Raw genomic sequence first — 14019 nt, 5'->3', positions numbered from 1 at the left:
TTTTTTGCGTTCTAAAAACCTTTGCACTGTGATTGTCCCCAGAAAATGACCCCATACCAAAACAGTGAGCAGAATTGCGCATAGTATGGCTACAGTACTGTTGTTTTGCTTGTTGTAGACTTTAATATTCTTAGACCATAGCACATGGATGAGAGTTTCCTAAACAATTTATTTATATGTGTGTGCCACTTGAAGTCTTGCTGAACTAACAAATCCAAAATGTTGTGACATTACATTTTCTAGGTGACGTACTTGAATAGATGTTTGATTAGAGAGAGGAAATAAATGAAAGTTGACACACATAATTTTCTTCAGATTTTCAATGAGTTTGTTTTTGTTGAACCACTCAGAAAGTCTTTTCATAGGACTTTCTACTGTTGAATGCTGTTGAATGCAAGGTCTCTGGGCTGGATTCAGCAAGCAATATGCTGGTGTCATCAGCAAATAGCATAAAGGTTTGGGGACTCGTATATTCAACAAAGTCATCCACATGAATCAAGTCAAGTAGTGGACCTAATATTGAGCTCTGCGGTACGCCATATTTTATTGGTAAATTGCTAGAAAGAAAGCTGTTGTTTCTCATCTTATTCTTAGTGTTGAATTCATGCTGAAGTGATACCTTCTGCCTGTGGGTTTTTAAGTAAGAAACAACCAGCTATATGCTACCCCTTGTCTTTCTAATTTTTCGAGCAGAATATTATGGTCCAAGACAGTGAAGGATTTTGATACATCTAGAAAAATACCTACATTGAATTTATGTTGACCAAGGGAATTTAAAGCATTATCTAAGAATTCAAAAATCACTGTCTGTGTGGATTTAGACTTTCTAAAATCATGTTGTGTACAGCAAGAAGAGAATGTTTATTTATAAAATTTAAAAGCCTGTCATAAAAGAGTTTTTATAGAATTTTTGAGAAGGAACCCAATTGTGACTCAGGTCAGTGGTTCTATTTTTTATCAGTAGAACCATTTTTAGCAGCAGTGAAACTTTTACTATTTTGAGAATATCTGGAAAGACATCAATTTCTAGAGAGAGCTTGAAAATTTTCACCATTGGTGAACACATGCTTTTAAAATGAAACAGGTACTTCATCAAAGCCACTTGACATTTTATTGCTTAATGATTTAATTTTACTTATAAATTCAACAAGATTTGTTTCACAAACACACATAGAGGCACCCAAGATCACCAGTTTGCTGAAGGAACTTGGGATTGGTTCTTTATAGTTTACTTGAATGAGGTCTTCGGCTAGTGAAATGAAGTGAAGTATTCACTGAATTTTGTCTTGACTGATTTTGGGTCTGTGACTTTTGAGCCTTCTAGTTTTAATGACACTTCCTTTCTTTTGTACTGGGCTTCAAGTTTCTTTCTTTACAGCTCTCCACTTGGATGTCATATTGTAAGATGAGTTTCTCATCAAATTGTCATTTACATAATTTTTGCCTCTCTGACTAATCCATCAAAGATTCTTTTGTAGGCTTTAGAATAATCTGCAAATTCTGGTGTAAATCTACACTTCTTGTAACAATACTGCAGAAATCTGTTTCCCTCACTGGCAATTTTTATGCCTTTAATTACCCATTGCTTATTGTTGTTACAGTTTACCAGTTTTACTTCTTTTGGAAATGCAGCTGCATTAAAATAGTAAAAAAGGATAACTCATGTACACGCAATCACATTGTTCTGAAAGCAGATGCTTTTCCAATCTTCCTTACCCAGTAAGAAATTAAAAATTCTAATATTATCTCCAGAAAATTTCTTTTTTAGTTACTTTTTTGCAACAGCTACTACCTCTTGGGTATTTCTAAACATAGCAGTTGTGCCTCATGCTCACTATAACCCATGCTCAGTAGGCTACTTCTGAATTTGTCACAAGTGTCTGAGATGAATATTTGGTCAATGATGGAGTTTGCATATTCTGTTAATCTCATTGGGCAGTGCACTATGGAGATCATATTGAATGTGTTGGTCATATTTATCAAAGCATCTCTGGTACTGCTGTCATTTGAAAAATCAATGTTGAAATCACCACAAATATTGTCTTCATATTTAATGCACTGGTCCTGTTCATCAGAACCTCTAGGTTGATCATGAAGTCTGGCAGATTTCCACTAGGTGCTCTATATATGTTAATAATGATGAAATTAGGCTCTGGCAGCTTAGTAATGGAAGTTCAAAGTCTTTTTAGTTGGATCAATGTAACTTTTATTGATATCACAAAAATATATCTGCTCTTTCAGAAAGATATCAGAGCCATCATGTTTGGAGGACCCTCGGCTAAAATGACTTGCTAATGCATATCCTGAGATTCACGTTAATTTTACTTTGTCTTTTGTAGCCAATTAGTAATGCAAATTATGTCTACATTTAGTGTATACTGGTGTAGTGCTTCCAACATGGTAATCTTATTCACGAGTGCTGAACATTACACCATAATGTGGCAATGTCTGTGCATTTAGGAACTTTAGTTGCAATGATTTCTAGTTCTTTATCTAATAGCATTTCTAATACAGGACTAACTCTACAAAGTTGTCAGTGTCTTTCTTATATATGGATTCTGCTTGCTGGTAGCTATCAATAGGTTCATTAACTTCTGGAGCTTCTATAAGTTTTGCCTCACTCACCTCTATACTCTTCAGTTTAAACCATTTCATAATTTGAGTTTAACTGACAACTTGCTTGTTTGCTTCTGGCCTATTTGGTTTAAACCAGTAGGTAATTTGCATTTGGTCGATGACAACATTGTTTGTAACTTGTCTAAAACACTTCATAATCTCTGTTCGTTTGCCACTTACCCTTTTTCCTTTTCTCTTTCTCAAAATGAAAGTACATATTGTTTGGCTAGTAATTCCTTTCTGGGAATTTAAATGAAGTCCATGGACTGTATAGAACCTTAGTTCCAACCTGCTTACACCTACAAGATAAGCATTGTTAAAGTGAGTTCTTACTTCAGTGATAAACTTGTTTGCAGCATTAATTTTGCTGTTCACATGTGACCAGGGTGTTAAATCATCATAATGTGCGATATTCACAATGAGTACATTTGTATGAACTAAATTATTTAAATGCTTTCTCATTTCTGTAGTACCCTTGTATGTTGGTAATATTCGCACACCTACATACCAGCTGGCAGACTATCCGAAACACATTCTCAGTGAATATGCAACACCGATTCATTTGTACACCATCTCAGGCAATTGCAGCTCCAGGATACAGTTATTGTGATCAGTGTCAATGCAGTCTCCCTCTTCACGGTAGACTCACTGAATTCTTGGAACTGATTGTGCAAAAGTTTGATAGCTGTTGTGCTGTTCTTTTCTTGGCACATACTGATGTCAAGTTATTTCTTGTTTGATGGTACAATCAAGGATCATTTCATAAGTTATGGCAACTTACTGGCTTGTGATAATGCAGCAACATGGGAATCACATGATGTGCATTGAACCAGAAAGGCAATGTGTATCTGAATTACAACGTAAAACAGGGTTCCAGTACATGTAAAACAGTATTCCAGTATACAGCAAAAGGGTGAAATGAAATACATGCCTTGAAACTCTGTGCAAATTTATTGTGCACAAATACAAATGGAACAAAAATGAATCAAAATCAACTACTATCCTTCAAAATAGTTACCAAGTCCATCCACGCAGCATCACCAATGATGGGAAAGGCATTCAATGCCATTGGTATTGCCATCAATGTGTACCACATGTTGCCGAAATACCATAAGGAATAGCGCGGTGTATGTCACTGACGGCACAGGAGAAGTTGCAGTAGTATTGGGCATTGATGGTGTGGTTGTCCCTAACAGAGTGACACTCCAGAATACCGTGGCTGGCATAGTCCAGGATGAACAAACGGTGGATGATGGATTCTGTCACACCTAGTGTCGTCATGATGAAGCTGGATAACACCATTTTGCTGATTGGGTCTTCAATTCTAATTCATATACTCATGCCCAGGTTTCATCAAGTGCAATTGCCTTCCAGCTCAGTTCAGTCCAGATTGATACAACTAGACTCATATCATGTCCACTTCTGCACTTCTGTTCATTGATGTAGTACCCATTTTGGACACCTGTTGCGCACCAAGTCCTGGCATAAAATGTGGGACAGTGCTCTGAGTGACATACCCATCCATGCTGTTAATCCCTGCACAGTCCAATATTGGTCCTCTGTTAAACATCGTTCAATAAGAGCCACGGACCTGTCAGTAAGGATTGAAGTGGGCCGCTCACTTCATGGCGAGTCTGTCGTTGCTGCACGTCGATGTCTGAAAGCCTCCACACAACATGCAACTGTTCGATAGGACAATGCCCTGTCACCAATAGCTGCTCATAGTCCTGCATGACATTGAGTAGCACTTTTGCCAGTGAAAAAGGGATTTTCATGTATGCTCAGTCTTCAGCTGAGCTTACAACCACCTTGTAGCATGGCCAAGTTCACACTGAATGTTTCAGGCACTGGCACTGAACCATACCCGCATGTGGTCATGATTTGTTGGTGGATTTTGGTATTGTTTGCTGTGGGCTTTTGAATGTATTTACTGCAATTATGGTAATGCTGCATGTGTGTGCAATGTACCATTGTTGCCATGACTTATGGAATGATTCTTGTATTATGAGTAAACTGATGGTGTGGCAGTGTATATTCCATTATTGCCTGTCATGGCGAATGCATACACTGAACATCATAATTTGATGTTTCAGTGCTGCAAATTCAGGTGTTACAGAATGTAGGTGATGTTGTCCATTTGGCTAGATTACAAGCATATCATCTCCATAAAAAAAAGAAAAAAACACAAGGGCTTGCAAACAGCTGACACCAACGCTTCTTCTACAAATGCTTCCTTAAACATATTGGCCACCACTAGTGGTAGAGGACAACTCATTACCATTCCATCTGTTGTTCATATAATTTCCATCAGATAAAAAGTGGGTTGACATAAGCATGAACTCAAACAATGTTGTTAGTGCTGGTCCAAACTTATCTCGTGTGAGGCTTAAGGAGTCTCTTAAAGGTATTATTGCAAAGAGAGACACCATGTTGAAGCTCTTCTTGGCCCAACCAGAAGTTCTGGAGCTGCTGGATGAAATCTGCCGAATTCTGTGTGTGGTGCAATTGCCCACAAAGGGGCTGAACATCACTGTCAAGTGGTTTGCTAATTCATATGTTCGTGCAACAATGTTGCTAACAACTGGTTCAAGTGGTATTACTTCCTTGGGGACTTTAGGTAGTCTACCAAGTATTGGTAGAGCAGCTGCTCTTGGATGAAGTCTCTTTCCCAACTTCTTGTCTTGGAAAGTGTGTTGGAGAAGCTCAATGGTCTTCCTCTTCAATCAGTTGGTATGATTATTGTCTACCCATCTGTAGGTATTGTCTTCTAAAAGGTCAAGCATTTTTTGCTTGAATATTGACATCATAACAGGTCTGTAGAATTTTCTTTATCTGCTGGGAGAATGACTTTCTCAGCATCTTCTCAGGGACACTTTTGTTCTTTCCTCTCTTCCTTGGAGATGTTTGGTTTTGGTGGAACAGCCCTGGTACGTGCATGGCACATTTCACATTGTGTTTCCTCCATGATGTTACATGGAAGTGCAAGAGCAACCTGTTTGACCACACTGATAAATTCTTCTGTTGGTAGGGTCATCGGTGTCAGTGCAAAATTTAGTCCCTTTCCTAGTACAGATAAGGTAACGTCATCATTATGTTCTCTGTACAGTTGATTACAGTTCTCCAAGGATTTCCTCTGGTGGTTTAGCTGTAAGACATTTGTATTGAGCAGATTGTCTGAAAGTGACCAACAGCCATGCTCTGTTGGCTTGAGACCATCTAACTGAGTATATCTACTCCCACAAGTCAGGGGGAAATGTTGACAACAACTGCAGGTGGACTGTGAAGAGTTCTCTTGAGGTCTTGTCAAGTCTGTGTCAAATGTAGCAGATCCTCTCCCTAACTAGGCCCCTGCTGTCTCTTCTGGTGATCGGTTGCTGTGTGGAGTTCTGGTGTGATAAATGACCGTCACAAAAGACAGTATGTTATGGTCCGCTCAGCATCTCAGCTGAATGACAAGAGACTCCAGAAGTTGTCCTTTCCTGTTCAGAACCTTATGGAGCTTCTTAATTTTGCTGTACATCTCCTCACCATGGAAGTACGTGATGTGTGATTTTAGATTTTCCCAGGATAGCAAGACTTTGAATATTTCTCAGGTATTCAGCCAGGCTGCGGCATCAAGAAGGTGCGATATTTCAGCAAGCTGACTTCTTGCTGTTTTCAGGCATTCCTGATGACTGACTGTCATCTGCTGGGTGCTGTCTTTATATCCTCTTCCCTCTGGCAACATATAGCAAGCCATATCTGCACACACACCTGGCACAGTGGTGGGGAAAGTGTGTTGCCAGAACATGATGCGATGTCCTCAGTCTTGTTGCCACCAGCACATGAAACAGGTCTCTGCTGGTGCATCCATAGATTACATCTATTCCTCTTGTTTCAGTCAGGCTTTGCCTACGCCTGCTTTTAAAACTCTCATGAACCTGTGGTTCATTCAGTTTATTCAGGCCTCATCTCCTTTGTTTCCTACATTTCTTGATTTTTTTTTTCAATTTTAATTTGCAGTTTGTAACCAGTAAATTATGATCACAATCCACTGCTGTCCCTGCAAATGTTTTGCTGTTTAAAATATGCTTTTAGAAACTCTGTATGATAATGATACAATCTATCTGAAACCTTCAGGTGTCTCCAGGTCTCTCATCTGTACAACCTCCTTTCACAATTACTGAACCAAGTGTAAGCAACGACTAAATTATGCTCTGTGCAAAATTCTATCTGGCAACTTCCCCTTTCATTCCTTCTCTCACTATATTTTCTTCTCTTCCTTTTCCTCACTGTCGAATTACAGTCCCCCAACACAATTAAATTTTCATCTTCCTTAATTATCTGTAAATTTCTTTATCTCAACATACATCCTTTCAGTCTCTTCCTTCACTGTGGAGTTAATAAGTGTATAAACTTGTTGGCTTCATGTACATCATGGTTACAATAATGCATTTACTAGGCCATTCATAATAGCTAACCAACAATCTGATTTACTTATTCATAATTGCCCCTACTAATTGATAGTGGTGGCAGAACACTCACATAAAATAAGGTTATAATTAGACAAGCTTTCTGAGTCAGTGGATCCTTCTTCCAGCAGAAGGATTGAAGGAGAAGGAAGAGGGGTGAAGGAAAAGGACTGGAGAGGTCTAGGAAAAGGGGTGGACTTCAGAAAAATCATCCAGAACCACAAGTCAGGGGAGATTTACTGGACGGGATGAGAAGGAAAGACTGATTAAGTCTGCTGTATGTAAAAATATCAACAATGTCCTTTCATGTTGTCTAAAGAGACTATGTTAACTGATCTTTCCAATGGATGGTGTATGCTTGTGGCTTGCACTGGTATACCAACTGGCCCTAGGTTCCTTTGCTCATAGACATTTTTGTAAGTTTGTGCTATTGATTATGCCTTGTTAATGTTCCAGTAAAGGAAATGTTCAAATCTGAATGTTCTTTCAAGACATGTTTCCTCGATTTACCGTTCCCTTTTACCCTGTTCACCTAGTAATACTATTGTATCTGCATGTTGTGTTCAATACGGAACAAATTCCCATAAAACTGCTCTCTTTCTTTGTGACAGATTTTAGCAATGTCACATCAGTTTGTTATGTGCTCTTGCGAAGTAATCATGGCTGTGTCGCTCTCCATTTGCCCCAATGAAGAATAGCATTCTGTAATCAAGTTTTTTGTGGTCTAAAGATCTAACAGAAGTTGAAATATGTAAAGAACTTCAGCACAATGTGGGGCAATGCTTTACCATGGTGAAGTGTTTATCAGTAAACTGAACAATTCAAAAGCAGCCAAAGAGGTGTGAAGGGAGAGGAAAGGGTGGTGTGTTGAATCACATCCACAACTGATCACAGCATTGAATGTGTGACCTGATTTGGAATAACCGACACATGACTGTTGATGAAGTGGCAAACCAAATACACACTATCAAGATTTTGCAATGACATTGCCCATAAAAAGTTCATCTTTCATAAAGTCTGTGCAAAACAACCAGTGATAAGTGCAAATAGCATTACATGGTAATCTGTCAGCAGATAATGAAGGTGAAATGCTTTTGAAATGAATCATCACTGTAGATGAAATGTGGACTCAACACTTTGAATCATAAAGCAAATTCCAGAGCATGGAATGAAACCACCCAGAAATCCAGCCAAAAAGAAATTCAAGAGCCAACCATCTGCAAGTATAGTGATGCTAATAGCTTTGGGGTGAAGAGTAAACAGCCAATGTTTCATTGATATCCTTTGCAATGTGTTGATGCCTGAAATCTGAAACAAATGTCAATATCTACTGTCAAACAGCATTTATTTTTTGCATGACAACACACATCTACATATTGTTGTCCAAAGTGTTAAAACTCTTCAGAACATATTTTGAAATGCTGGGGCATTATGCATACAAGTCTATCAAAGGTGATGAATGTGGTACATATGTGACTTCCTGCTCAACAGAAAAGGTGCTTGTGCAACAACAGATGAATTGTACTGAAAAGCAGGGTGACTGTTGAAAAATGATGTCACTGTAAATAGTGTAATGTTATAAATTAGTAAAAATGTTATGTAGATACTTTTTTACTTATTCTTGTATGAAAGCTGTTGCATATCTGTGATAACATGAAATTTCCTTATAGTTTTGTCTTCATTCTGTACTGTACTCGTATTTCAATATGCAACAAGCCATTATGTAAATGTTGTTTCCTTCAAAGCTAGATTTCTGAGACATTGTGGTGGTAAATCACATATTTTTTACCAGAAAAATTATTATGTTATCATTCCTCAAAAGTTAAATCAAACTCCGAGTATAAAGCAGCATATTAAAATGATATATTTTACCTCAAAACCATCAAATGGTACACCAAGTTGCAGATCCACTTGATCTCCATCATAAGTCCAAGATCCAAGTGTTAAATGACAGATCTGTGTATCATATGGCCACAGACGAAGGTCAAGATCACAGAAAACAAGAAACTGTGCAGGGGGTACCCAGATGACTTCTCCAGTTGGAAACACAACACAATGAGAATTTCCGTAATGATCGATACTTGATCCTGACGCACTGTTGGGAAAATTAAAATGAGTTAAAATAAGGTTAAAATTAATTGTGTACCAAATATGTACAATTTATACACAACTCATTTGTTACTAGCGTAATTAAACACATACAGTACAGAAAATAAAGTGAAAAAGATAAAAATATTAAGAAGAAAGTACTAAGCATTTTATATTGTCATGCCAATCATCACAATCCATCTGATATTTTACAAATTCTTGTTTTGTTTTCAGTTATAGAAGCCACCAATGAGGATTATTTATTTATTTATCTATTTTCTTTCATTTTTTCCTCTCTCTCACTCACATTCACTGTAAACTACCAAAGTATCAAGTTTCTCTACATTACTGAATTTTGACACATGACTGTCAGTGCATGCCTTACTGTTGTTGCTTCAAGGAAAGCCACAAAAATGATCACCATGCTGACAGTCTGTGGTGCTCTAGCTATTGTTTCATTGTCTGTGTGGATATTTCTCTTGCTCCAAACAAAGTACTGCTGCATTCCTGAATCAAAGTGTATGACATTACTGTATGATTCTGCACCATTGAGTGAACAATATGTCTGTCCTCTTGGCCAATAATCAAATGGCACCACTGAGATCCTGCATGACATTGAGTATGGCCCTCCAGAACCCATTGATTTCATATTAGCATGATAGACATGGGAGCACAAACAATGCAAGCAGCAATAACACAGAAAAATAAACTATACCTTGGTAGATCATTATCATGCCACTGTTGAACTTTGACACATATTTACATATTTGTGTGTGTGTGCGCAAGGTGTTAAAAAGAAGTATTCCATATTTTGAGTAGTGGTAGTATGGACCAGAACATGAAAAAATATCCAATACACATAGGCTCTAAAGCACATGCCTTAACAACAATGTTGTTCATCTTTGCTAGTGTTAAACACATCTTTTTCTAATGTAAGCTCTATGCTATTCAAATGATCTACAGAATACAGTAAACAAAAGGAGAACACATTATTCTGATACTGTGAAACAGCAGAGCTTCTAATGTAATCTGCTTACTACTGCATATGACCTGCACTTGTAAGCCATCACTAAAAGATGTGCTGAATATGGCGACCATTCATAGTTAGGCATGCTTCTGTCCAACATCTTAGAGAATCACACACTCTCTGAAAAACTTCAGGTTGGTTACAGATGCACTGGCAGGGATTGATGACATGTTCTTGTAGCATTTGTACATCATTAATGGTGCTTGCATACGGTTAAGATTTCAAGTGTCCCTACAACCAAAAATACAAGGGGTTAAGATTAGGCAAACAAGCTGGCCAATGAAATGGATCTCCTTGACCAATCCATTGGCCATTAAATGTCTGTGAGTGGTGTTCTTGAACATGTAGGAGAAAATGCGCTGGTGCTCCATCATCCATGAACCACATCTCCAGCTGTCGTTGGAATGGTACAGCCTCTAGTAGAATAGGCAAGTCATTTGATAGGAATTGGCAACAACCAGTCAATGTGTTTGATAGTATGTGAGGTCCTGCCCATACAATGATTGAAAATCAGCGTTAATGCCTTCTTCTTCAACTGTGTGTGGGTTTGCATTAGCCCACAACTTTTGGTTACAAAAATTAAAGATTCCATTTCATGTGAAATCAGCCTCATCTGTGAACAGTATCTGGGTTGTGAAAAGTGGATTTTTACCACATATTTGCAACAGTCATTGGAAGAAAGACATTCTGGCTGGCCAATAGTGTGTTGAGGTGCTTGGATACACTATATATGATATCAATACATCAACTGTTCATGCAGGACCCCGCATCCTACAGGATGACTAACCCCAATAGAAGATGAAATTCTAAATACATTAATTCCATGGTATATTTCCACTCATTGCAGTACTCACTCCTTTGCAACAGAAGTATGAATGGTGCAAGGTCTGTCATGGTCCGCCACTGTTGAAACTGGGGAGCTAGTCTGCCAGTGGCTGGTAAAGATGGTCGAGTACAGGTTGTGTCTGGAAGGTAAATGTGTCACAATTTTTTGTGGCATGTCTATGATATTTGTCACAGAGTGATTGGACAGGTCAGGGAAAATGGGCGATCTCAGCTTTTCAGCAGTAGGTTGCTCAATTTCCTCCATGCTCTTGGAGGGTGAGGATAGCTTCTCTGAACCTCTACGTAGTGGGTGTGTCAAACTTACAATGAAGAAATCTTTAGAGCAATGCTGTGCAATGTAGTTTTGCGTGAAGCTCAACAAGAAGCCACTATAAACTTTTGGGATGCTTAAGAAATCCTTTGGGGGTGATTGCCTTTCCAGATCACAGTCAGACAGTTGGCACAATTTGTTTAGAGAAGGTTGGGAGGAGGCCGCCAAGGAGCTACGCACGGGATGCCATCAACATCGTGAACAGATGACCATGTTACTCATGTGCACCAGTTACTGAATTCAGACCATCAAATGATTCGCTTGATGTCAGAAATATTGGACTTGTTGACAACAGCTGTTCATGAGATTGTCTCAGGTGACTTGGTGATATGGAAGATTTGTGCAAAACTTGCGGCCAGTCTGATGGATATGCCCAATATGACACAACCATAAAGCAGGAAACTTCTTCAAGAACAACAAGAAGGAGGAACACTACACAATACTGTGGTGCCCAATTTGCTGGAGGGAGCAGTAGCCCATTGCCTGCTCCATGTGGGATAGATTGAAAGACTGATATATATGTTCACAGTTCCGTGCTTCCTATGCCCATTACCAGTTTTGACTGTTTAGTCACTTCCTTGGCACTGTCTGCTACCTATTTCCCTGGGATTTCCAGATAACTTGGGATCCAAAGGAAAATGACTGAACATGCAGATCTTAAAGAAGGTCACGGATGGTGGACATTACTGTTTAATGATAATGGCATTGGTCAATAGCCTCCCTATTGCTCACCGTATACAAAAAAACCATTGTAAGTTTCCTTCTTGATGAGACAGAGGACTGTAACAACAACCACTAGTTCTGCCATGAAGACTACTGTATCTTTAGAGCCAGCAGTATAAATGATTTCAGCACCTCACTATTCCCAGAGGTCCTTGGAATATATCTTACAGGACTTGTGGTCTGGGTACACCTCTGAGTAGAGCATGTGGTGCCACCCAGTGAATGGAGGACCCTATGAACAACTTCCTAACATATTTAAATTTGTAAGCTTGCTCTAGGGCAGTTTTCAGGGGGACCTGTCATCCTGAGATGAAAAAAGTATCAGATAATTTAGATGGCTAAGCCACTGGTGGATAATAGTTGCATAGTTCAGTAGCAGTTGATCATCTTGAAACTGCAGATGTAGGAGCCTGGTTTCCACCTCAAGACTGTCAGAGGTGCTTGCATCAAGGAGACCAGTGGCTGAATGTAGTTGAATCAACTCAGGTGATGCTGAAGAAATTATATTAGAAAATTAGAAAGTGAAAGAGTTCACTAATGTGTGAGGTGTCACAAAATCAGCTACATGAAAATTAGTGCATTTCAAGTGGTTTTTTTTTTTTTTTTTTTTTTTTTTTAATGTGGAATGTAACAAGACGGTATGACCAGACTTCCTGAAAACATTCCTCACATGTAGAAGAAGGAAATATGTTATACGGACATGGTTCCAGAAAAGCTTTACTTCCATGTTCCTACTTCTCTTCACAATCACATTAATCATGGGAAACACACAGAAGCAGAACATACATGTATTACATTATAGTATAAAACACTTTCAGGCATTAAATGTTCAAAATGCCCTCTGTTAGCAAGGATAGATGCATCAACCTGCCACCTCATTGAATCCCTGAAGCATTGATGTACCCATGGATAATTGTGTATTGTTTCACAGCCCTCTGTAAGACAGGCATGAAGACTCTGTACATCTTGTGCTGGGGTTTCACACATAAGAGCTTTCAAAAACTCCCACAAAAAAGCTGCTATTTAGAAGCCTATGAACATTAACAATGAAATGAGGAGGAGCTTCAGTGTGCATGAAGTACATGTTTTGTCGCACTCATAAAGGCACATGTTCTAGCAGAACAGGTAGAGTATTCTCTAATAAAGCTTGGTAAGTTTCCTTGTTGAGCCGGGGTGGAGGAACATGATGCCCAAACAAACAGTAACCAATGATGCTGGCCCAAATGTTACTGATGATGTGATTCTCCAAAGATACATCAGGGCATCAGGGATTCAATGCAACGGCATGTTGGTGCATGTACTACAGGGGGCATATATAAGAAAACATTTCATGTAATGCTGGTATGTTCTGTTTCAGCATGTTTCCCATAACTATTATTGTTATTAAGAAAAGTATAAAATGAGTTCTAGCATGAAAATAAAACTTTTCCAGATCCATGTGCACAGAACATATTTTCTTCCTCTGTGTGTGAGGAATGTTTCCTGAAAGTTTGGCCATACCTTTTTGTTACACCCTGTATACGTAAACCAACTTCCAGTATTTTCTTTGTGTACAAGTGAGAGCACCTTTGTCACATGAATTCTCTTCAAAGATCCAAATCATAACATTAAACAAAAGATTTCAACATACTTTTCATGCTGTTTGTATCAAAACATGTGCCTGTTTTGTGAAATTTTCAAACTCTGAGTAATGCAAAAAACATATTTCATACTATATTATCAGATATAATCTATGTTTGTGCTTTATGCAATTTTTGCTGCAGTATCATTGGTCAGCAATCATTACCACTAATTTTAGTATATATCTGTATGGATAAAGTTATATTTATTTGATAATTTTTGGAAGTTTGCTAGTGTCATGCATAATATATTTTGTGCTAAATCAAAGGTAGCATGTTGCAAATGCACATTCTACCAATTCCGCAGCAATATATGGTTTGAAAAATTGTTTCCCCTCA

At 38.4% G+C, this 14019-nt stretch overlaps 1 protein-coding gene across 5 annotated transcripts in view; it reads right to left on the bottom strand.

Annotated features, from left to right (window-relative positions):
• The window catches only part of LOC124802738 (acetylcholine receptor subunit alpha-L1-like), a 188969-nt gene that overhangs the window by 36833 nt on the left and 138117 nt on the right, over window positions 1-14019 (bottom strand). For all 5 annotated transcript variants that reach the window (XM_047263718.1, XM_047263719.1, XM_047263721.1 and 2 more), the window contains one exon: window positions 8940-9162. In XM_047263718.1, coding sequence (XP_047119674.1) covers window positions 8940-9162 — 223 coding nt within the window. The remainder of the gene's footprint in view (window positions 1-8939; window positions 9163-14019) is intronic.

This window comes from Schistocerca piceifrons, chromosome 6 (assembly GCF_021461385.2).
Source record: "Schistocerca piceifrons isolate TAMUIC-IGC-003096 chromosome 6, iqSchPice1.1, whole genome shotgun sequence".
Lineage (NCBI taxonomy): Eukaryota > Metazoa > Arthropoda > Insecta > Orthoptera > Acrididae > Schistocerca > Schistocerca piceifrons.
Note: the sequence above shows the minus strand (reverse complement) of the source record. Positions and strands in the feature narration are given on the sequence as shown.